This window comes from Macrotis lagotis, chromosome 3, assembly GCF_037893015.1.
Source record: "Macrotis lagotis isolate mMagLag1 chromosome 3, bilby.v1.9.chrom.fasta, whole genome shotgun sequence".
NCBI classification, from domain to species: Eukaryota; Metazoa; Chordata; class Mammalia; order Peramelemorphia; family Peramelidae; genus Macrotis; species Macrotis lagotis.
In genome coordinates, this window is record NC_133660.1 from 221436074 (window position 1) to 221462298 (window position 26225).

At 33.4% G+C, this 26225-nt stretch overlaps 1 protein-coding gene across 5 annotated transcripts in view; it reads right to left on the reverse strand.

Annotated features, from left to right (window-relative positions):
* Window positions 1–26225, reverse strand: part of FAM193A (family with sequence similarity 193 member A) — a 213116-nt gene that overhangs the window by 45218 nt on the left and 141673 nt on the right. For 4 of the 5 annotated variants that reach the window (XR_012477109.1, XM_074229911.1, XM_074229910.1 and 1 more), the window contains 5 exons: window positions 16480–16604; window positions 12273–12420; window positions 9198–9275; window positions 6970–7082; window positions 6588–6830 (listed from right to left, as the gene is read on the reverse strand). Coding sequence is in view for 4 of the 5 variants with exons in the window: in XM_074229911.1 (XP_074086012.1) it covers window positions 6588–6830; window positions 6970–7082; window positions 9198–9275; window positions 12273–12420; window positions 16480–16604 (707 nt within the window). In the remaining variant the exon portion in view is untranslated. Of the gene's footprint in view, window positions 1–6587; window positions 6831–6969; window positions 7083–9197; window positions 9276–12272; window positions 12421–16479; window positions 16605–20005; window positions 24613–26225 lie in introns of those variants that run through there. The other variant, XM_074229912.1, reaches the window with a different exon arrangement.

Here is a 26225-nt window from a genome sequence, read left to right on the forward strand (position 1 = left end):
GGAATGCCACTATCATTACTTCTTGGAAAATAAACTTCTTACACAGTGTTCAAAAATGACAAGGATTTTCCAGGCTTTAGGGGCTACTGAAATAATGCACAGGTAGTATTGTCTTGCTGTTTCTTTACAATGTTCTGGGATTTTCTAAGTGGTGAACAAGAAAAGGTTTTAATATGCAAGCTCCAGATGAAGTCCCTCCAAGTAGAAGAGTAATTATTTTTCAAAGTTTTACAGCCTGGCACAGTTTTTTCCTTCACTGAGATGTAGGTTTGAGATGGAATTCTCTGATAAAATAGGCCAGTTTTGCCTACAATAAATATATGCTCCAGCAAGTATGGATTTTAATCTATTATTATTATAATTATTACTTTTGTAGGAATTTCTCTGCTGCTTCAATATTATACTAGTAAACCCTTTTGACATTTGCACATTATGATTTTTAATTTGTGCAAACCAACCACTACTTGCTGTGAATAACTGTGTGTGCCTTCAAAGTACTTTGCTGTTAAATTTTCAAAAAGGCTTCAAGCCTTGGCTTAAATTGTCATCAATTTTAAAGGAATATTCTTAGTTCTTCCATCCATAGAATTAATAGTTTCTTTATCTCTAGAATGGTTTTTTCTTTGTTTCAACAGATAAGTCAACTTCATGCAAGCACTGCCTTTAGTATACTGCTTTATCTGGACGGGCATTCTTCACTGTAATATTCACAGTCAATACTTTGAGACTAAGTTCACAGGCTATCAATGACAACTTTTTATTTTCCTTCATATTTTCTAATTATTTTCATTTGTATTTTTTTTTTTTTTTTTTTTTTTTTTAGTTTTTGCAAGGCCATGGGGTTAAGTGGCTTGCCCAAGGCTACACAGCTGGGTAATCATGAAGTGTCTGAGGCTAGATTTGAACTCAGGGACTCCTGACTCCAGGGCTGGTGCTCCATCCACTGCATCACCTAGCCATCCCATTCATTTGTATTTTTTAAGTCTATTTGTTTACATTTAAAAGATGGTTCACTCCCCTCCCCCACCCCAAGAAAACTCCAAGACTACATGAAAAAAATATAATGATCACTATTAAATTCAGGGAGAAGCATAGTATCACTACCTGCAGACATGCAGAAACTGGCTGAAGAGATAGTTGTAGCTTTACATTGTCTGCATCATATTGTGTCTTACCACACCCACTGAATGTTCTGCATAAGGATTTTTTTAGATTTTTCAGGATTCCTTACGTAAAGTTAAATTTGTTTAATGTCAATTTATATAAAGTGAGAACAGTCTTATACTATGCAGGATATGGTTGATTATACTATATATTTTACTATTTATTTAAGATATAGTATAGCATTACTATTTATTTAAGCTATAGCATAGTACAAATGTATACAATAGTATAATATATATACTATTGTATGTATGCAATATCTATACTATAAATTTAGATATATACACTATACTATTGTATACTAGAGTACTATGTGTATATAGTAGAATATTATACAATATCCTACAGAGATAATACATAATATTGTATCCTGTACAATAGTATGGCATACCAAAGAAAACAGTAACACTATAGAAATCCTCAGAAATCAATATACTATTCTATTAATAGTATAGCATATGAGTATATAGTATATAATAGTGCAAGAAAATAATACACCATAGAAATCTATTTTTTTTACATTAATATACAACTAAGACACAATAAAAACTAGGAAATTAGCATATGATACAAAAATAGTATACTCTATTTTGGTATACTAGTATATTATGATGATGACACTACATTAGATGATATTGTACTGAGAGCTTTTTCCTTCTAACATCCTTGTGAGGTGGGTCCTAAGGGTTTTATAGATCCTTTTTCATGCTTTACTTTGAGGTTTAGTGCCATGCCCAAAGTCACAAAGATAGGAAGAAGTGGTAGTCAGAACTGAAAACTGTATTTTTTTGAAGTCAAATCTAATGCTTTTGCTTACCAAGCTACATCTCCTTTCCAAAATTCATGGGAACTGGTGAAAATGCTGTGTGACATTAAAAACAGATCTGCCACATTCATGGCAATTAGATGATTCAGTATATAAGAGTGCTGTTTTGAGGTCAGTAAAATCAGAGTTCAAATCCAGTCTCAAACACTTCCTAACTGTGTGACAAGGGGCAAATTCCGTGATTTCTAATTATCTCCAGTTTCCTCCAATGTAAAATGGGGCTGCCAGCATACATTTCACAGGGCTGCTATGAGGATCATGCAAGCCAGGATTTATAAAGTACTTAGCACTGTTGGTGCCTGCAATAAATGTTTGCTCTTTCTTCCTTTATGTTTTTTTTTTTCTTTCTAACATCCTTGTGAAGCAGGTAGCATGAGTATATAACCTGGAAATGCTAACAGTGTCAGACTCTGAAGACATGTCATGAGAAATGATAATTGGAGACCATGGGGAGACAAATGTATTTTCCTCAGATCCCCCATATCTTACTGCAAAAGGGGAAGTCAGCCCTTAACTAACAATTCTGAAGCCCTAGAGAAAAACAAATGCATTGTCTTTAATAAATAAAATAATAAAATTTTAAAGGTGATAACAAATACTAACCTTAGTTTCATGTACTAATATCATCACATCAAGAAACTAGAGGCAAATTTCTTTTAAATTATTTTTTGTAATTGCAAAAATAATAAAATACACTATCATATTTTTCAAAAGAGTTTAATGAAGAAATAGACCGGAGGACATCAATGTGCTAAAACTTCTTGTATTATCCAAATCTACCCACTTTTGCCACTATGCTCTCTGAAATTTCTACTCCATAATTTAACAAACTTGCTTTCATCTTAAATGTTTATTTCTCATTCTTTCCATCTTCTGGCACTTTCTGAGACCTAACTCCCTACTACTGTCACTGCACTATTATTCAATGTCCGCCAACTTACTGGTTATGATGGTTGAAACAGAACAGAATATTCATTGGTATTTCCAGACACTCCCTCCACCATCATCACTCAGCAACTTCTCTTCTTCTGAGGGTCACACTGAGATTTATTACACAATTAAGATCCTGGTGATCATTTCTATTAACTGCTAGGGCATTCTTCTTTCTCCCAGAGTAAGTTCAGTACCCACCTCAGTCTTTTTGTCTTCTCCCCTTTTCTTCTTCTTTCATATTTGGAAACTTTAATCTATAAGATATTCCTCCAAATACCCTAACTTATCAGTTCTTCCATCTACTAAATGCTATTCACCTCTACTTCATTTCAACTCAACATATAGTCACAGATCTTGGGTTTTTCATCATCCATAAAAGGTTCTTTGTTCATGGACTCCAAAAAATCTTTACCTGATAATGTTTTATCAATCATTCTTTCAATAACCTTGTTCATTCTCATCAGGACCTCCAGTTTTTTCAAGGTCACCATCTCTACATTGGCTATATATTCCAATATTGTGTTTCTCTCACCATCTGCTGTTATTACTTCTATTGAGAGAGTCTGTGGAGATGACCTTGGCAAAGTAACACAACTAAACTGTTTGAGTCCACAACTTGCATTTCATATTCTGACCTGGGCACTCAAATACAGGATAGCTCATCCTCATAAAGTAGCCCAATTCCTTTTTATGTCACCTTGATGCTACCCCACCAGCATCTTCTCCAGAGGATTCACTATCATCCTTACATTTCTGCCAAGCTCAATCTCTGAACTACTGTCGCTTTTCTGTGCTGCCTACAAACATGCCTGCATCTCCTGCATCCTTTAAAAATCAATTTATTCTCCAAGCTGTCATCCCATAGCTCCCTCTTTGAGAAAATCACCTATGCTTTTTACTTCTTTTCCTCTTTCTCTCTTTTTAAACTCTCTGCCATCCAGCTTCATCTTTCAACTGCAAATGCTCTTTACAATTACTAACGATTCTTAATTATCAAATGTAACTTTTTTTCCCCGTCTTCTCAGAAGTCTCTGACAACTGTCAAGAGTTTCTGGAAAATCTTGAATTCTAAGTTTTTCCACCACCTCTTGAAGTAGACCTCCTTACTTTTGGACAGTTAAAAACCAATTTATCCTCCCCTCCCCCCACTTTGTTAAAACATTTTTTAAACTTTTTTTTTAATGTTTTTACCAGGGGTTAAGTGGCTTGCCCAAGGCCACACAGCTAGATAATTATTACTAAGTGTCTGAGACCGGATTTGAACTCAGGTACTCCTGACTCCAGGGCCCATGTTCTATCCACTGCACCATCTAGCTGCCCCTTTAAACTATCTTTTTAAATGTAAAGTTTTCAGTTCCAAATTCTATCCCTCCCTGAGATAGTAACTTGATATAAGTTATATTTGTTCAACAATGTAAATCATTTCCATATTAAGTGATTCTGTACAAGAAGATTTGAACAGAAAGGAAGATAGCATGCTTCAGTCTATATTCAGATAATATCAGTTCTTTCACTGGAGGCCATATAGCATGCTTGATCATGTGTTCTTTGGGATTGTTTTGGACCATTGTATTAATGAGAATAGCAAAGCCATTCACAATTCTTCATAGAATAAAGTCATTATTAATGTGTACAACTTTCTCCTGGTTGTGCTCACTTCACTTTGCAGTGCTCATGTAAACTGGACAGTCTAACTTTAATCTCTAAAATCATATAATTTTGAGTTATAAATGACCTTGGAAATCATTAATCCCAAACCCCTCACTTTACAGAGATACTGAGAAAGCCACGAACCAAATACAGGTCTAACTGCTTCATCAGACATGAAATGTCTTTGATACTACTTTATTTAAAAACCTTGCCTATCATTTATAAACTCCTGATCTTGATCTGCTATGCTCCAGCTTCACCCTATCTTTCCCATTTTAGCTTATTCCATTCCCCTTTATGTAGAATACAAGTTATTTCAAGGACTCATCTTGTCTTTTTATATCTAAAATGCACGTAATGCATGTTTGTTAAATTGAGTACCCTCTAGCCTTCCACACTGAACTACTCCATCCACCACTCTTATCCAAGCCATCCTCTACTCTTATACAAGTCAACCTCCTTGAGTCATTTTTGTATACATAATCTTACCTCCTGATCAAAACAGTTTCCACAGATTTACATACATCTCCATCTGGTGATAATCTTTTTCTATTTTTCTAGTTGAAGATGCTACTTCTTATCCATGGGCTTCCCTAATTACCCTCCCTCCATAACCCAACCTTATCAAAATTATTTTTCCCATTCCAATTGTCTTATCACTTTAATGGATCTTTCCTCTGCCCTCCCCTTACTTGGTCTTGTACAGCTACTTGTGTAATTTGTCTTCTCTCGATCTGCTCCCCTGATTAGAATATAAACTCATTTTAGAACATGGTTGGTCTACCTTTTTTTTCCAGTGCTTATCATAGTGCCTTGAAAATAAAACACTAAAACTATACAGTTGACAAATAGTAGTTTATATTTATAGATATACTACACAAACCTAGCAAAACTATTTATATTATTCTATTATTTATCATATTTATAAATATAAAAAATGACTGAGAAATTAAACAACCTATCCAGAGTAAGGAACTGGAACTTGATTCCATGTGTTCTGACTCCTAGTACTATGTTCTTTTCATCAGACAACAAAGTATTTATGTTCTGGGGCTGTAAAAGATAAGTAATTACTGAATAGAGTGCATTCATTCTAAACTAAAATTATTTCCTTAAACATTTTTCTTTTGTCCTGGTAAAATAATCTGAACTTTTATATAAGCACTTGTTTTTAAGCTATCCCAGGAAAGTGTGCGTGCGTGTGTGTGTGTGTGTGTGTGTGTGTTTAAGTTTACACATCATTTTGAGACAGCCTGGTGAATATTATTGAACAATTCAAAAAAGTATTTCAGAATGATCAAGAATTTGGGCATAAAGCATGATAGAGGAGGAATATAATAAATCAGAAGAATGTTACAGCCTCAAGAAATACTGAAATCACTGATTTTGAACAGGAATTGACAGGCAATACAATTGAATTAATTCTAAGATATAATAACGAAGCTTTCATAAAAAACGTATAAGTGAAAAAATTCATACAACTTCCTGTTAAAATGTCATTACTGTTCTGATGAGAAAACATAACAAATGAAAGACTATTATATATCACACTAAAATAAGTATAAAAACTTGCTTCTACCAAATTACATAAAATTTTAAAACTAGAACTTTATAGGCAATTCTCAATGTATTAACATGTTTTTCTTTAACTGACATCAGTTTATTTTTTATCTCCTTTAACAATATATTTCAATATATTTTAAAAGCTGTTTTTTATATAAAAAGCAAAAAAAAAACCCTAAAAAATAAAAAGGTGCTTTTCAGAAAAAAATCAAGGTCTATCTTCTTTAGATAATTCTTTTTTTTTAAGGTTTTCACAAGACAAATGGGGTTAAGTGGCTTGCCCAAGGTCACACAGCTAGGTTAATTATTAAGTGTCTGAGGCTGGATTTGAACTCAGGTCCTCCTGACTCCCAAGGTCGGTGCTCTATCCTGTGCCACCTAGCTACCCCCAAATTGAAATTTTTGAAAGGTCACCTCCTAAAAATAAAAATAAATAAAAATCAAGACTTACAAATTTGGGGCAGAGCCATTGTCTGTGAGGATGAGTCTGGGATGTTGCTGAATTGTAATAGGAGAGCTGGAACCTGACCCTGAGCTTGCCGATGACATACTAGGTGGGCGCATTTCAGAAAGATAGTCAGGGGCAGAATCAACTTGTAGCGGTAACTGGTTGATGTGGATGTCATCGGTGATTGGGGAGTCCATGATGCCACATGTAAGGATGTGTGAAAGGCTGCAGTCATCACAAGTACATCTAATTAAGAATTATGACAATTATAAAGATGTTCAACAAAAAATTCAACTTTTTAAAAAAAGAGTCATTCCAATTTTGTACATGGTAACATAAAGATTAAATATTCTCTAATGAGTATCTACTGGTATAACAAGCTTACCTTCGCCTATAATTACAGTTGGGACAGTCAGGCATGCTCAGGCGTGATGACAACATATGTCTCATTGTATCTGTAAAGTTATTTTCTCCTGCTAATGCCTTCTTATTATTTAGCTAGAACAAATAATAAAAGTTGCTTAATTTTATAATACATTTCCAAACAAATACAATTCAAAATATAAATATTCTATAAACCGACATATTTCTCAAACCATTATATATTCTCATACCCTGAACATGTCTCTATGAGTATCCTATCTCATACAGACAGAACCACAGTGGCAGGCCCTAGCAGTTCCAGAGGAAGTTTCAGAGAGATGAATTTGCTTCCCTCAAGGTCACACAGAGTAAGAATGTGAGGGGATAGAGGGGAGTGCTGGATGTGGGTTCATGTGTGATATGGATATCCAGGGGAATGTATCATATCTCAGAAGCAGGCTCTTCATCTCAGGTACCAAATTACTTCTAAGGAGTTTCCTATTTAAATTAAATGACAGATCTTATACAAACACAAACAATAATGTGTTCAGTCATTGCCCAAATGATAGATATCCAATATCTTACTGAATTTTTGCTTTGTTTGTTCTTGCAATTATCAATATTGCTACTGGGAACATAACCATGCAGATAAGACCCATATGTCCCATTAATAATTTCCCTCAGGGATTACTGAGGTAAAAGGTCCACAAGTCTCTCTCCACCCTCCATCCTCTAATAACTGCCAAAGTGATTTTCCTAAAGCACAGATCTGACCATATCACTTCATCATTCAATAAATTCAATAGCTCCCTATTACCTCCAGGATCAAATATACAATCTTCTGACATACAAAACCTTTCTAGTCTTCACACTTTTTTCTAATCCTTATATTTTCTAATCCTTATATTTTTTTCTTTCTTCACTTACACTGAGATTCAAAGGCAGTGACCTCCTTGCTATTCTTAAATCAGAATCTCTAACTCCTGAATTTGAGCATTTTCAATGGCTGTCTCTCATGCCCCCCCCAGTTCTGCCTTCAAGCTTCCTTCAAATCTCAGATAAAATTCTACTTTCTATAAGAAGCTTTTCCCAGTCCTCCTTGATGTTAATGTGATCTGAGATTGTCTGATAATGTGTATAACTTATTTGTATATAGTTGTTTGAATGTCCTTTTCTTCATTATGCTGTTAGCTCCTTAAGAGCAGGGATTACTTCTCACCCTTCTTTGTGTCACTGGTACATAGTGTAGACCTTGAAACACAGTAGATGGTTAATAAATGCTCAGTGATTTATTGACTGACAAAAAGATTGGAGAACTCACAACTCCATGATAAGAATATGACATGCAGGGGCAATTTGGTGGCACAGTGGATAGAGCACTGGCTTTGGAACCAGGAGGACCAGAGTTCAAATTTGACCTCAAATACTTAATATTTACTTAGCTCTGTGACCTCGGGCAAGTCACTTAACCCCATTGCCTTGCAAAATCCAAAAGGAGAAAAAAAGAATATGACATGCCCTATTTATACCATCGCCATATGAACATTTAATTTTTTCTATATCTCTACCTATTTTATGTCCATTAAGTAGAAAGTCAGAGTTGTTTTCATTTACATTTGGAATATTAATGGTTTAAATGTTTTCTGTGGCTGTTGGAAATTTGTGGGCCCCCCCCAAGAAATGCCTACATCTATTCTGAGATTTACATGTATTTACTGAAGAATGATTATTATAATTATGTCAATCTTTTATAAATGCTAGATGTCAGACTGTTAATAAGTGTTAAATATAAATTGATTTTCCCAGTGTGTTACTATACTACTTAATCCGGTATAATTATAGCCATTTATAATCATTTTCTCAATTTAAAAAAAAATTTGTCACAATTGTCTGGATGATGCTAAGTATAGGAAAGAGAATTATGTAATGGAAACTAACTAAAAAACACATTTACCACTGAAGGTCAATCAATATAAAAAAAGTCTGATCTTAGATTAAATCACCTAAGATTCAATCACCTAATTACTAAAGTTATTACAAGGACTTCATCATTAACTAAACTCAAAATATGATCACTCAAGACAGTATTATGGTGAATTTTCAGTATAGTATTAAAAATATTATTAGAAATTTAAATGTAAACAAGGTTGGTAGTCACTGTCCATGTCTTTTAAGAAACAGCAATGTGCCTGAGTAATAATTAAATTATTTTGTGATCCAAAACTTCTTGCCGATTAGTTACAGTCTTACCTGCTCTTCAATAAACCGTCTTTGTTTAAAAAATTCCCAATCTTCTTTTAACATGCGCTGTTTGGTTTTCATAGCCATCTAGGTAACAGAATACATAAAAATCACTATTTATGTGAGTACAGACTTATTTTCAGGTTACCCAGATATTCAAATGACATTCATGATCTATAGAGACCAAACTAAACAGGCAAAAATATATTACTTGGCAATTTAATTCAACATTTTTCTGTTTTCTTGAAATCACTTAAAAATCTTTACAAATATTTTTGTAGATGGCAAACATACACATGTCTAATGTAAAAAAAAGAGACCACAGAATTCTTTAACTGAAAGAAACCTAAGAGGCAATCTCATCTGGCTTCTTACCTACATAGGAGAAAACAAGGGAATAAGGAAGTTAACCCTAAAGCTAAGTAGTAAAATTAAAGATGGGACTTGAACTCATGGCCTCTGATTCCAATAATAGAAGTTTAAAATCTCATTCAGTAGGTTAAATACAAATGAAGCTATGAGTTAGAGTGAGGTAAGAGACATGGCCTGGGTCATGTGGTAAGAAATAGAAGTACATTTAAACCTGGATTCTCTGATTCTACCAGAATCCACTCATCACAATGTGAAAGTTTGGGATCTCTGGCATCAAACTGGAAAAATCTACTAATAAGCCTAATGACAGATATAGACAGACTGATCAGCACAAAGTTGGTCAGCAGGTTAAAATGTTTAAAACCAAAGTAATTCATGCAAATTGTTTATTATTTTGTGAGGGGTATGTGATCTACAAAACCAGTACTTACATGAAAAAAGCATTTATTAAAAAAGGCATATCCTGTTGAAGCAAGAGGGCCCTCAGTACCTATGAAATATCCAGCTATCTACCAAGAACAACAGTTGCTACATCAGGATAAGACAATCTGACTTCCCATCCCTCATATTTGTTTTAATAAACCTGGGACTGCAGAGCCCAATGCCTCTAACCCATATATCCCACTCTCCTAATGTTGGTTAAGTCACTTAGTTTGGGGTCTTTTTACTTCACCCTTAAGTTTAACTTTTCTGATAGATGGATGAAGAGAAGTCATTTCTTTTTTTTTTTTTTTAAAGGCAATGGGGTTAAGTAGGTAATTACTAAGTGCCTGAGCCCGGATTTGAACTCAGGTACTCCTGACTCCAGACCTGGTGCTCTATCCACTGTGCTACCCAGCTGCCCCCAAAAAGTTATTTCTCTTTTTTTTCCTTAGGTTCTTGCAAGGCAATGGGGTTAAGTGGCTTGCCCAAGGCCACACAGTTAGGTGATTATTAAGTGTCTGAGGCCGAACTAGAACTCAGGTACTCCTGACTCCATGGCCGGTGCTCTTTCCACCACGCCACCTAGCCACCCCTGAAAAGTTATTTCAATAGTAAAACCGTTGCTAAACATTTAGGAGATATCTTCTCTATGTTAGGCAATATTCTAAGAACTAGGGGATACAAAGAAAGACAAAAGTTAGTACCTACCCTCAAAGAGCTGATAATCTAATGAGTGAAGCAACCAGCAAACAAATATGTTTAAACAAGCTACAGAGAGGATAAATTAGCGATAATAGCAAAAAGAAGGGAAAGCATTAGACTTAAGAATAACTGGGGAGGGGGGGGCGGCTAGGTGGTGCGGTGGACAAAGCACCGGCCCTGGAGTCAGGAGTACCTGGGTTCAAATCCGGCCTCAGACACTTAATAATCACCTAGCTGTGTGGCTTTGGGCAAGCCACTTAACTCCATTTGCCTTGTAAAAACTAAAAAGAAGAAGAAGAAGAAGAAGAAGAAGAAGAAGAAGAAGAAGAAGAAGAAGAAGAAGAAGAAGAAGAAGAATTGGTAAATATTTCCTGTAGAAAATATGATTTCAGCAACTTGAGGGAAGCCAGAAAAATCAAGGATAGAGATGAGGAGAAAGAGAGAATCCCAGATATAGAAAAGCAGTTAGTGAAAATGACCATCCCTGAGAAATGGCAAGGTTTTCTTTGAATAACAGCCCAAAAAAAATCCCAGTGTCATAGGATCTCAAGAGTAAATGGGTGAGCAGGATATAAGATGTGAAAGAGGTTTGGGGAGGTGTTATGAAGGCCTTTGAATGCTAGAAGATTGAATATTTGATGCAGAATATAACTGGGAGTCACTGAAATTTAGTCAATGGGGGGCTCAGTGACATGGTCAGATTATTCTTTAGGAAGATCACTTGGCAAAGCAGGGGATGAACAGAAGTGACAGACAGCAGGAAGACCAAGCAGCAGGTTATTACAGTATTGGAGGGAGGTGATGAGGGCCTGATTTAGGGTGGTGACAGTCTCAGAGAAGGGAAGGGGGCATATACAATATACATTACAAAAATAACTTTAACCCACTGTACCTAGCTAGCCAAATTCTATGCTTTACATTCCATCCAGGTGTCAACCAAGACAACAGGGTTCTGTCGCCATATTTATGCTTACCCAAATATGCTGAACTATCCCCTTTTTATCACTTGCTCTGGGAATAATAATAAAATTATTACCAATGCTATTTATAAATGATCATTTTCTATTTGTGTATATATTCCTGTATATAGATATAACAATTGATCAATCTATCCAAATCTATCATTCTATTAGTTTTGGACATCAAAAATGTATATATATGAGGCAACATAGCACTGAAGAACTACAAGGCATTCCAGTGATACCTATCTATCCATATGGATGTCAAGAATGATATAAATTATATAGGTATGAATGCACACATGTGCACAAATATAAAAGACCTAACAAGAGATGTTCCTATATCAGTACTATTCTATCAAAATAGGCAGAAAAAATTAAGTTTCCCTTTTAAGAGTAGACTTCCTTTCCTGATATTTTAACTGAGTCATTCAGCATCAGTTTTCTTTAATTCCACACATCAAAAGGAAAAGGGCTGACACACTGGGATTCCTCCTGAAGTGAATGTTCCTTATTTTAGAGGTGTAAGTATATATGAATACAGAAAGTATGTCTAATCATTCACATTAAAAATATATGTGTAGATCACAGATACTATCAAGTAGATGACTGATTATAAAATTCTCACCTGTTCATCTACATAATCATCTATTCTTTTCTGACATTCAAGCCACTCTTCAGCAACTCGACCCATCTCTTCTTCTAAGTGCTGATACCTTTGTAATAAAGTACTGTACATATCTTCACTACAGGAATCATGTGATGCTGTACCAAGCCTGAAAAACAAAAAATATCTTTTAGAAAACAATCAAAAGAACTACCGTAGAAAGAAATGGTGCATATAAATAACCAAAACACCTTATTTATTTAAAGGAAAAAAATTCAAATTAAATGGGAGATCTCAAGAAAATATGTATGGATTTGCCATGGACAATTTTGTGATGACCCTTTTCAAGTTTAGCACAAAGTCTTTTCAGTTTAGAAGGATGAAATAGATTTAATTCCATCATCACAGAGATAAACTTTCATACCATAATGATATATCAGTGTACAATTTTAGTATAGAAGGAATAGGGTAATAATAATACTACTTTCTAAAATCTTGTAAAGTGTTAAATAAAGTTTAATTTTAACCACTAATTGAAGAGGTTGAAACTTTTTTTTCTATTAAGAATCCACCTGAACCTATAAGGAAATGGAGGCTGAGGAAATAGCCTTGAATCAATCCAGGGTTATAAGTAAAAAACTAACTTAATGATGTGTTCTGCTTATGATACAGAAAAAAGTTCTCTCCTTCCAAAATTAAAAGGAACATAAGTCTATAATGCCCAGTTAAAAGAGGAAGAGAAAAAAAAGTGAAAAAAAAAGAGAACAGAAAATTTAAAACTTATAAGAAAAAACAAAAAACAATAAGAATTTTAATGGGACATCCTATCTTCAGCTCTGTCTTACATAAGCAAATGCTATTAAAGGTGAGTTGTGTTTCCTAAATTACAGGAATAAAAAAAGACTTTTTCTCTTTGATTCCTATGTTGTTTACTGATTGAGGTAAAGAAGAAGAGTTAGAGGGTTTCTATTCTTTTCATAGTTTTAGTTTTCTTATATGTCAAATGGATAATATATAAACTGAGAGAATGATACCCTTTATTTAGAAAGTTTTTACAAGCCTCAAAATGCTGTTGAATTTGAGTTCTTATTATGACCATGGGTGAGGATTAATGCTCTGAAGTACAATTTCAATTAAATTCTATTTATTTTGGGCCTTAGATCCAGTCTCTTGAAAAACTGCATATAAGAGGCAGCATATTAAGTGAAGAGGCTGGTACACATAAGAGTTAAAAAAAAAAAACCAGTTACTATAGACAAATGACTTCAACTTCTTAGTCTCAGTTTTTCATCTTTAAAGTGGGGAAAATAATATCTGTAGTTTCTCCCTTGTTGGGATATTGTGCAGTTCAAATTATATAACAATACAAATCAAAGAACAATACTTTGTACTATTATAGAAATATCATTTATATTATGCCATTATTATAGGAAGCAGAAGCTTTTTGACTACAGGGTCTGTGTCTTCTGCATGTTTTGTAATATTCTTGTCATAGTAAATAACATAAAGATCTAAATGTGGAGACCTAAAATAGGAGAAAAATTCGAATCATGATAAAGAATTCTCAAGCAAAATGGACCATTTTAGGCTTTTATTGTGATTTAAGAGAAATATGTCAGTCTGGATGAATTTTGCCTGCAATTAAAGGGGACCAATATTGAGATTATAGACTCAGTGTTTGAAGGGATCTTATAGCCTCTTTCCTTGTCTTCCTTTAAATATGAAGAAACTGAAGAACAGATAAGTTAAGTGTCTTACCCAAGGTCATAGAGCTCACCAAATGGCAGAACAGAGATTCAAACCTACCTCCTCTGGTTTCAATCTCAAAGCTCTTTTCAAACTATGTGGCTCTGTAAGGATGCATGAAACCATCAAAATGAAAATAAAAGAAAAAAAACAAATAAAAAAACAACTGTATAAAGTTATGTGACCTATTCCAACTTTTCTGAAAACTAGTTGAATAATTGAATCCTGATTATAATGTAAAAAACTTAGGATTTGCAAAAGAATAATTGATTCTCAAGTTTCTGAGTGTGGATTTCACTGTAGGGAGGCAAAAGGCAGAAGTGAAGAATATCTAATTAAAGGTAGATAAAATGATAAAAGTAAATGAAGAAGCACAGAGAAATAGAGAAGTAGTTCTGGCAAAAAGCATCAACCACATTCATCTTAAATTTCAGCATCATTCATACATGACCAATTCTAAACTAAGGGACTTTTATTTGCAAGATGAAAGATTTGAAGAATGAAAAATTATTTTCAGTGTAGAATCCATATCTTCTTTATGTTCTGCAAATTGCCTACCACAGTAATATGCACCAATTCAAAAACTAATGGCAATACTTCAGGATATAAAAGCTTCATCTTCTCTAATCACAATCCATAGATTATAGGTTCTTGGTCAGGAAAACAGATAGATATTCTACATTATAATTTTCCATTTTCTATATTATTACCTTTAATGGTTGATTCTGAAGTCAATTTCTACAGTTTTCATTCTAGACTCACTGACAATCTGACAAACTGAAATATCAAAGGAAATACTAGCTTTGCAGCCCATACTCACTGATATCTGCTTCCAACCCCTGCAAGATAGCAGATTTAGTCTCCTTTTCTAAGTTATGAAATAGAGAAGATCAAAAATGTGATCACACTGGGAGCAAAGCAGGGGGATGTTTCCCAATGCTGTTCTTGTTCTGGGTTATCCAGCACATAATAATTAGGTATGATATTTTCCAAGACAAAGTTTTACTGGAATCCAGAGAGGAAAACAAAATGAGTATTCCATCTCAGCAATAACAGCATTAAGATGAAAAACATCTGTTTAAGCAAAAATTTTAATGTTTTAATTTTATTTATTCCAATATGAGACAAAATCTGGCAAATAAGCAAAAAATACCTTAGATGCAAAAGAGTAAATGTAAAGTAGAATTTCTCAGAGTAAACTGATTAGAAAAGATCATTTGTTTCTTTAGATTTGCATATTTATTGTAAGTTTACAATGTTGACAATGCAGTTAATTCTTTTAATTTTACTTGCATACTTTAAAAAATGCATCAGAAAAACAAACAGATACTGAATAATTTTATTAATATGTCAAATAACACAGCAGCCGAAACAAGAATGAACAATGCAAATACTAATAATAGGAACTAGGCTTACATGTATTGTTATGTTTTTTATATATTCATGTCATGGAAATTTTTGTACATTAAAATATCAACTTTGAAGTTGTTAGGAAATCAGTTAAACACAAGCCATGCTAAGATGAAGTTTATTTAGTCCTAATAAGGAAAATTTTCTGATACTTTATAAACAGTGTACTTTTGCCTATCTGGAACAATGTCAACAAATAGAAGATGAATATCTTTCAGGGACCATGTATCTTAACTTATCTCTTATTACCGAGCTCACAAAATAGTAGGTATTTGACTTTCTCATTCAGACTAATTTGGGTTCTTCTATAGTAGAGTTAGTTCTTTATTACATTTTATTCTTAATAAATGTCAAGAAGGAAGAACAAAACAAGTCAAGATTCAGAAAAGACTCAAAATGTATCAACTTCAATTACTTTTTCAAAAATGTTTCTGGTTCATTTTACTTAATTCCTGTTACATTATTTGATATTTCTAACAATCGCACTTTGCAAATCTCAATACTTCATCTAACATAATAAATATTTTGGAGAAGAGTAGAAAGAGAGAATATAAAGTAAGTGAAGAGGGGCTAGAACAAAAGAAATGATGCAATGTCAAAAAGTTCTGAATAGAAAATAAAACTTTTGCTTTCTCATTGTTTTTTCTTAGTCTCTTTTTCTTCTACTAACATTCCTGGACTTCAAATTTTATGAAATATAGGAATGTGCAAACACATGCTTGCTTTTTCTTTTTGCGGGGGGGGGGGGGGGTGTGAAGATGGCAATGAGGAGGGAAAGCTCTCTTACAGGACTTGAAACAGTGGGAAACAAAAACTGATTAGGTATCTTAGAACTTAGAAGAGTCTGAAAGGACTTACTGCGAAGAGATTTAATGCTCAAAAAGGAAAAGAGGTGAAAAAATTAAAAATAATAACCGAATTAGGAAAGTGGTAAATAGTAATTGACAATAATTTAATAAAATAAGACTTTATCCCTTCTTCCTAAAAGTTCTTCTGATTGTATTTTTCCAAAGGTAAATAAAGAATACTGTTATAACTAAATATTAATTTCGTATACATATTAAACAAATACCTGAGCTGTGAAAGCAGTGTCGGCAAGCTGTTCTGGAGAAGAGGTTCAGAAAAGACCAAATTTTCAAACAGGTGCTTATTGTGCAGTTCCCACGTCACCTGGAATTTTTTCAAATGCTCATTCTCCTAGTTAAAAAACAAACAAACATGTACAAGCACATACAAAATATACTGAATGGGTGAAGAAATATTAAAATAACCAGATGTCCAAAATATGGGAACGTTTGCTTATCCATTTTACATTAATTTACCTGTGTATATATTAACTGCCAGTTATCTAAAATTGATCACTATGCAACAGACTTCTGAAATCTCTAACATTCTGAAATACTAAAACTTCTATATGATTTTTAAAACAACTCAAAAAATAAGAAGTTACTAGTAATGTAATAAAGATTATGTCTTAAATAGTACATTTCAAAAAATGTAATTAAAATGTAAATAGTTTAAATTTTTAAAATACCAACAATACTAGAACACAAACAATTTATTTTATAAGGCTTTGAGGACTACCTTATTTTTTCTCTTTATCAACTGTACTAATCTAGATACTAATGTTACTTTTCTACAAATGAAATTCTCCTTCCTCAAAAGACTGACTTCTAATTCTTTAAAATTAACAAATTATGTTAATTGAACCACTTGAAAATGATCTTCAAGTTAAGACATGATCATCACAAGCAATGATACCAAGATTAACCTATCACTGCCTACTGTATTTGAAGATCACACAACTAATAGTATTGTTTCAGTAGCAGAAATTGATATATAACTTATAACACTGATTTTCTTCCTAAAGATATGGATGTTCTTTTTGCAAATAGCTGGTCCTATGTGAAGCTGTGTTTCTGAATCATGAGTGGCACATATGTTCTTGTTCAAATTGTGCCAAATATTATTCGCTGCGCAACAAAGAACAGTTTTAGAAACTGTTAAGTTGCCTATTATTGTCTCTATTTAGGCTTTCTTCAATAACCAATTACAAACTGTATGAATTCTGTGTTATCATATAACCCCTCTACACTTCTACTATCTAACCAGACTGAGTTGAAACAAGTATGGTTGGGATGTTGGTAGACTGACTACTCTCCGGGGTTTTTTGCCATTACCATGACATTTCAGTGAGTATACTTAAACATGAATAACAGATTAAACTAGTTCAAAAAATGATATTTTCAGCAGGGTCCAGCCTTGCAAAATACACATAGCAGACTGATGGAAAATTCAGTCCAGTAACATGCCATCATTTTTCATAATCTTTGGTAATAAAGGATTGGTAAATTGGTGTGAAAAACAAATCCACAAAAAAATCTTAATTTGTCAATAATTTTCAGCATCCTCTTCTACCTAAAATTTCACCTGTTTGTTTTCTCTATCTCACAAAGATATTTTTAAAATTTTTTAAATGAACTAAAAGACTGGCAGCAAAAGGAAGAAGAAAGAGACCCAGATATTTCCACAAATAAGGTAATCAGTCCTGAAGATGATGCCACAGAGAAACAATTATATATTGGTATTTATAATAATGTACAATAATATGAATTAAAAAATCTTACTGATTCATAATCAGTAGAAAATATCCTAAAATCATTTATACACTCCTTCACCAAGTCTTTTCAGGTTCAGAAATCTTGATTTTATTAGCACTTTTTTTTAACCAACTGTAACCTGCTGAATATCTTCTATAAGAAGTTCAATCTTGAATACACTTCAATTCTGAGAAACCTTCTTTCAAGAGGAAGCATATAGAAAAACCACAAGATCCACTAAAATTACATTTAAAAATCTGGTAGATTAAATTTGAAGTTTAAGTAAATTTCATTTCATTTCTTCAGGAAGAAAACTTAGAAGTCAGGATACAAGTCTAGCAAAAGGAGAGTTTCAATCACTGATGAAGTAGCTTGCAAGAAAACTAAGTCATTTCATTTCCCATTCCCTAGGAATACAATTCCACTGTCATGGAAAAGCAGACATATCAAAAGTCTCTGTCAAAGTGTTCCATAAAAGTACAAAATCCTGCTGTCTTGTGAAGTTAAATCCAGATTTTTTTTGATTATCATCACCTTTAGGTAATATACTGCAGATGTATCACATCAAACTTTTTAAAACTAGTTTTCTACTGCCTCTGAATGACTGGATAAAATAAATAGAATAGAGGTGACCTCACTCATTTATGCTTTCTATAAGGTTGGCAATGAAGAATACTACATGAAGCACAAAAACATTTTCTTGAAAAGTTTCAACATTTTAGTAAGTACCTGAAGTTATTCTTGTCCCTTTAAGTAGGTGCTGCCAAAGTCTGGAAGAAGTATCAGTAGAAGAGAAGCAGCTCTAGTAAAGTCACTGAACAATGATAAAGTTGATGTTCCCTAAAGATTGCATGCTGCAAAATTTATGTTTATCGTAGAATACCAGAGTTTGAAGTTATAGAATGGTTGAGGAAGCTCTAACAACTAACAAGACATTATAAGAAACAATGCTGGAATGTCTAATAAAATAGGTTGCTAATGGAAAAGCAAGATGCTTCAGTTGTTGCCAAAAACCATCTTTTGAATTTTTCTTTTGTAGATAATGTTGGAAATGTATGACATCAAAGGGCATTCCTTCCATATTTCATCAGTAGAGGGAAAGTTCACATAGAATGATCATCAAGCAAGATTAGACTTGGGTATCTTGGTAGGTTGCCATCAAGTACAACAGCTTTAGGTTCTAAGATACTAAATTCAACAAATGGAATTACATCCATACTGACACATCTAAGCAAATTATTCAAACTGCAGATCGTACTGTCGATGCCAAGTGAAAGATGAATCAAGAATGTTGCAGCTTCAATTCCTTTTCTACCTAAACTAATAAAACTAGAACTATGGTCATCCTGCTTCATAATGAGTAATAATTACATGAATTACCCAAATTAATTTAATCACCTAAGATAACACTTTGATCTGTACTAACAATTACATCAAACAATGCAAACTGCCCCCATGAAAGTAATCAGGGTTTGAATAAGAAGTGGTACCAATATAAAATTGAGAACTTTATTTTTTAAAGAGCTACCTTTGCTTTCTGGAATGAATTGAAGTTAAAGAATACAAAAATAAATAATCTTAAATTGTATAATCTAAACTATATTACTTTGACTACTCAGAAAAAAAAGACAAAATCAAATGCTAATGGCTAATATGGCCATAAGAGCTGTTATATTTACTTACAGTATCTAACTAAAGTATTGACCCATTATCAAATTATTTTCAGTCTATTAAACTTATTGGATCACGCACTCAAAAAAAGTGGGCTTTTAAAAAAAATAAACTGCTACCAATTTGCTATGGCAACATGGTCTAAAATAACTTTATTAATTTCTTATAAATAGTCTTTGACTCTAAAGAGTTGAAAAGACCTAACTTCAGATAGCAATCTCTTGAAGCTATATACTAAAGGATTCCAATTTCCTGCACTACCTAAAGGAAAGACTAGGATTATATTTGGTTTGGGCTAAGTTTTTAACAGGAGCTTTCTGTACTGACCATAGTCTCTCCATGCTGATCTTGGTTTGGTGTCTCTTCACCTGCACAAGGGCAAAAAGTCTTAATGCTTGTTCTTGAACCTCTCCAAATAGCTGGATTCCTTTGAAAGGAAGGAAAATCAGTCACAACTTCACCGAGAAAAAAATGGTTGGAGGTCTAAGACTTTCCCCCCTGAAATTATAAACTATGACCTAAACAAGAAGCCTTACACTAAAATTTATAAAAGTTACAAAATGATATGCTCTTTCAGAAGTCTATCCCTTAGAAAGTAAAGGGGTCCATTCTATTTGCTCAACCAATGCAAGCTAACCACAAATTCCATTTGACACTACTTTCCCTTGCCTCAGTTGTGGCAATACAAATTCCAACAATCTCTTCACAATTTCTACCAATAAATTGTTACATCAAATGTAGGGTTTTAAAAATAAAAAATGAGCAAAAATGTTGGTCAGCAGAATGCCTCTGGATTTTAACTACTATTTCATCACATCAGTTGAAGAAAGTAAAATCTAATTTCATACATGAGGGCAAAATTTTGGATTGTCAGAGTTCTTACAGATCAATATCACAGGTTATTTCATGAGTGTTCCACCTTTTGATAAAAGAAAAGAAAAAAGAGGAACACGAGAAAAACTATATAACTTAGATTTATCATTAGACCTAGAAATACTGTTACTGAGTCACAATGGAGGATAAAGGTTTCACAACATTAGGTTAATCTCAACATGTCTGGTAAGAGCCAACATCATTTATCTATAAGTGAGAATATAACAATTTCCTTCAAGCATACTGGACTGGACTGAAAGGAAGGAGAGCATCTGGGATAAAACCTGATTGGTCATGTCTCAACAGAAAATAGCAACAGTAGAAACTATACAAACATTAAAAAAAAAGTTAAGAAAGAAAAGAATTAAAAATCAGTTTTTAATTACTTTACCTTAAGTTAAAAATTATTCAACCCCATTACACGAAAACCAGAGAACATGTTAGCTTTTATTACCACCTATAGTTAATTTTGAAGAAAATGTTGCAATGGCAGAGCAGATTCATGATCATAGAAAATCATAACATTCAGCACATAGTACAATGTTGAAAGGAAATTTGTGGAAAAGTTAGGAAAATATAATATTTTTAATTAAACAGATACTTGTATATCAATTTTCCAACCATAGACTCAATACTGTACTAGGGATCAATTTGGGTTTTTTTAATTTAAATATAATTTCTTTCAATATTTCTGGTTGGATTAGTTTAATTCTATTATGTTGTAAAGAAGTTAAGTTCAAAGACCTTGACTTAGGAGGCAATGATTCCATGGGAAAAACGCAGGCTTTAAAGTAAGAGGACTTGGCTTCAAATCCTAACTGTGCTACTTATTATTTGGGTTGATCACAGATAAATCATTTAAGTTCTATACAGAGGGGATAGGGTGAACAAGACGACCTCTATGGTCCCTTCTAGCTTCTAAATTTATTGCTGGCAGCACCGAAAGAAGGTCACACAGACTAATGAGTTTCAATATTTATCTATGGAACAGATATCTATGTTATGGTTTGTGTTACATGATCAATAAGATCACTTCCAATTCAAAGTTCTGCAGGGAAAAAAAAGTGGCAAGAATGACAGCCACTCAAGTGGTGAGGCATATTTATTTGAGATGGGAAAATATTATCAATAATTCACTCATTCAAATATTTCTTGAGTACTTACCATGTGGAAAACTTGTGCTAGGTATTGCAGGAAAAACAGTAAAGTAAAAAGACATGAACTACAACCTTCAGTAGGAGAAAGGAGCCAAGACACACATAGCTATAATACAAAATAAAATGCATGAAGTGTCAGAAGAAAAAAGCTGCTGGCCAAGGGTTATCAAGAAGGCTTTATGGTAGTTTCCTCCTAAAGAGAACCTTGAAGGATGGGTAGGATTTTAATAAGGGAAAGAAAAAGGGAGAATAGCATTTCAGGTAGGCAGAATGACACAAGAAAAGACAAGAAAATGTACAACACAATTTGGAAACTTCAAGTGGATGAGTAAGGTTACAGAGATTTTTGTGATATAAGGTTAGAAAGACAGTATGGAGTCAACATTATGGAAGGCCTTGAATGCCAGGTTAAAAAGGCAGAAAGAATCAATTATTAAACATATAAGTTTGTGTCAGGTACAAATCTATGATAGGTTCCTAGGGTACAAAGAAAAAAATCAAACAGTCTCTGCTCTTAAGCTTATATTCTCTCAGTTGAGACAACATGTACATAAATAAGTATTCAGAATAAATACACAGTAATTTGGGCAGAAATAGTTATAACACCTAGGAAGAACAGGAAAGGTTTTGAATGAAGACAGTACTTGATTTGTAAAAGGTAGAGATTAGGACAGTGAGTTCCAGATATGAAGGACAGCCAATACAAAGGAAGATGCAAGATTGAGTCACAAAGAGAAGAAAAGAAGGATACTTTAGTCAGGACCAAAGAGTGACAGGAGAGTTAAAAAAAAAAAAGGTTGTAAAGTTAGGCTGGGATCAGGTTATGAATAGTTTGAAATGCCAAAAAGGGATTTATTTATATTGTTCTAAAGACAATAAGGAGTCACTACAGATCTGTTCTCTGAGAATATTTTAAATCATCTAGATGATGTCAAACTATCTATCCAAAAACTGAACGAATTTTCTTCATTCTCAAAACTTCTCTTATTTTATTTCCTCTTTTAATAAAGCACATTAGAATAAACTAATAGTAACCAGGACAGTGAATGGTATTAAGACTATTTCATATGAGGAATGGAAAAATTGGAAAAAAGAGGAAAAGTTTAAGGGAAAGAAAAAAACTTAAAGAAGACATTTTAAGCTATCTTTCAAATATCTGAAAAGTTGTCAACTATGGGGCAGCTAGGTGACACAGTGGATAGAGCAGCTGCCCTGGAGCCAGGAGTACCTGAGATCAAATCCAGCCTCAGACACTTAATAATTACTTAGCTGTGTGGCCTTGGGCAAGCCACTTAACCCCATTGCCTTGCAAAAAAACCTAAAAAAAAAAAAAAGTTGTCAAGTGGAAGACAGATTAGATTTGTTTTGCTTGGTCCTTGAGCAGGACTGTTAGTAATAGACAGAAGTTACTAAGAGGAAATTACAACTTAAAATAAGAGAAACCGCCTCACAATTAGTTATCCCTAAGTTCAATGAACTTTCTGAGGAGTTGGGAGAGTTTCACAGGCAAGATAACCACTAGTTGGGTATTCATTAGGAGTTATAGGACGTACTACACATATAGACTCTAATATTTCTTTTAAATTTGAGATTCGTCACTACTGACTTGTTCTTCTCACATCATTCACATAAAGTCAGATCTTGTCAATTCTCTCTGTATAGTATCTTTCCCATCTTCTTTCCTCTCTCACAGTAATCACCCTAATATTTATGCCTTTTTTTAAACCTAGATTATTCTAGTAAGAAGATAGTTAACTCATTTATTTTCCATATCTAAGTTTTTTCAGTTCTATCCTATCTACAAACTTGTTCATGAGGTTGCTCCGTCCAGGAATAGTTTTCTTCAAAGCTCCCTTGCCTTCCTTCAAAATCCTAAACTTACCACTAAGTTCTTTGACATTGTCAAATGGTTTTACATACATCTATCGAAACATATGGTTTTATAAGGAGACAGTACATTAAAGAAGACACATAACCATCAGCTTTGTCAACACATCCTAAGGACCATCAAATTTCCATCAAATTTACAAGTGAAAACTCATATGCATTGGTCCCTTCATTTGAATGGGAATTCCTTAAGAGTAGGAACTGTAGGGGGCAGCCAGGTGGCACAGTGGATAGAGCACTAGTCCTGGAGTCAGGAGGACCTGAGTTCAAATGCAGCCTCGAACACTTAATAATTGCCTAGCTGTGTGACCTTGGGCAAGTCACTTATCCCCAATGTCTTAAATAAATGAAAAAAATTTTTTAAAAAGAGTAGGAATTGTTTCCACTTTTCTACTTGTATCTCCAACGTTTAGCATACCAGATGTGCTTAATAAATGTTATTCATTCATTCACTGAATGTTAACTTTCTCTTGGTATCTGCCAGATGAGATTGTCTGTTCTATACTCAAAATGTCTTTCAGTACTAGGTCTTCAAACTTATCATTTTCCAATTTATCAATTATTTACTAATGATTTATTTTATTCTATTAGACTATAATTCCAGAGAACAAATCTCTGCAATAGCTTTGTCACACAGTAACACCTACCCAAAGGGATGTTTCCACTTAAACATTTGTGGAAAGAATAATGAGTTTGAATATTTGAACCTAAATTTGACCAAGAGTATCTTGTTTTGTAATCACTAATCTGGTTTTAAAAAGAAAACAACAAACCAACAATGTAAAGCTTAATCATTCAGCAAATCATAACAGAGATACTGTAGCTAAATTAAAATGCACTATCATTTCAGACTAATCAATTCTAGAAAATGTTTTTAAAAATGTAATTTTAATACCATCAAGTAGAAATAGTGACTGGAACTAGACTAGCCAAATATTTACATAACAATCTTCAAGGGCATTGATGTTAACAATATAGAAAAATGAAGAATAAGTATGCCAATTATAAATAAATACTACAAAACTATTTTCTCAATGCATGAAAAATAACTGGTTCTTTTAAGAAACTTAAATACTTCTTCCAAATTTTTGTTTTTACACAATCAAAAATTCAAATGAGAATATGTATGAAAACACTGAGGAAAACAATCTAAGAATATAATAATATTTACTCACTTAGTAAACATTTTCTTCTACATAATTTAAGTTTACTTTTTTTCCAAACCATCATAAATACATCCAAAATTCTAGGGTTGGAATAAATCAAGTATTCTACAAAATAACTTTCTTTAATACTTAAACACTCACCAGCAACTAATAGCTTTAGGGTTATCTTACTAAATGCATTAAAAAGTGTGTTAATATTCTGAAAAAGAAAAATAAACCACACACACAAAAACACAATCAAATCTTTGTAGAACCAAACATGACATAAATTATGATCTAGAAAGTTGATTATTATGGATCTGTTGCACATCAGAGCAAATGACTATACCCAGATCTTCTGAGGTTCAAACACTTTCCATTACAAGATACCATCTCCTTGATATAAAAACATCAAATTGTACAATCTAACTGGAGAGATGTCAGACATAGTAATACTTACACATTAACATCTATATAAGCTCTAATTATTACAATGCAAATTAGGAAAAAAGAGACCATGTAGTAAAGAAATGATAGACTAGAGAAATTTAAGAAGCAAATTTCGGCTTGATGTAAAGAAAAGCTTCCTATTAGAGCTACCCATAATTAGACTAAGCTACACCTCAGGCACGTCCTTCCTTACTTCAAACATAGGCTAAATGCTAAATTATCAGGTCCTCCTTTTTATCCACAAACATGCTTAGATCTCTCTTATCTTCCAAACAAGAAAATCAAAAACCATCCCTTGATCTTTTCTCCAACTCAAACCACTGTTCTTTCTCTCCTAGGTTTCATTGTGAAAGTGCTACAAAGAATAATCAATACTTGTTTCAACTTTCTTATTACTCTTCAGTTTTCACTACTCTTGTTACTATCTTCTGCAAAGTCACCAATGACATCTAAAGTGCCAAATCATTGAGAGATCTAATTTTTCATCTCCCTTGACATTTTGGTAGCATCTTATACTGCTGACCATACTCTCCCCCCTGTCTGTGGCTTCTATGACCCAGATGAAAGGATTACAAGAGGAGTGGTGAAAAGACTGTAAAGCTAACTTAGTGGATTGCTGGGCAGCATAGTGGACAGAATACTGGACTTGGGAGGATGTGTGTTTGAATCCTGCTTTACACACTTCCTAACTGTATGAACATAAGCAAGTTAAGTTAACTTCTATCAATCCTGGTTTCCTCCTGTCAAATGGAGTTGATAGGACTCCTCTCACAGGATTGTTGGGAGGATCTGAGGAAATAAGATTTGCATCGTGCTTTGTAAATATCAGGGTGCCAATAAGAATTCCAGCTATGCTCAGCAGTCAGATAGTACACTGGATAATCCCCAAACTTCTTGAATTGACCCTTTCTTTCTACATTCTCTCTCTTGGGGATCTTTAAGAGGATTAGGTGTTTATATATACACCTCCCTCACCCCAATGCACAGATTTCTCCTCTGCATTATTTTCCTGCATTTCTAATTACTTACTAATCA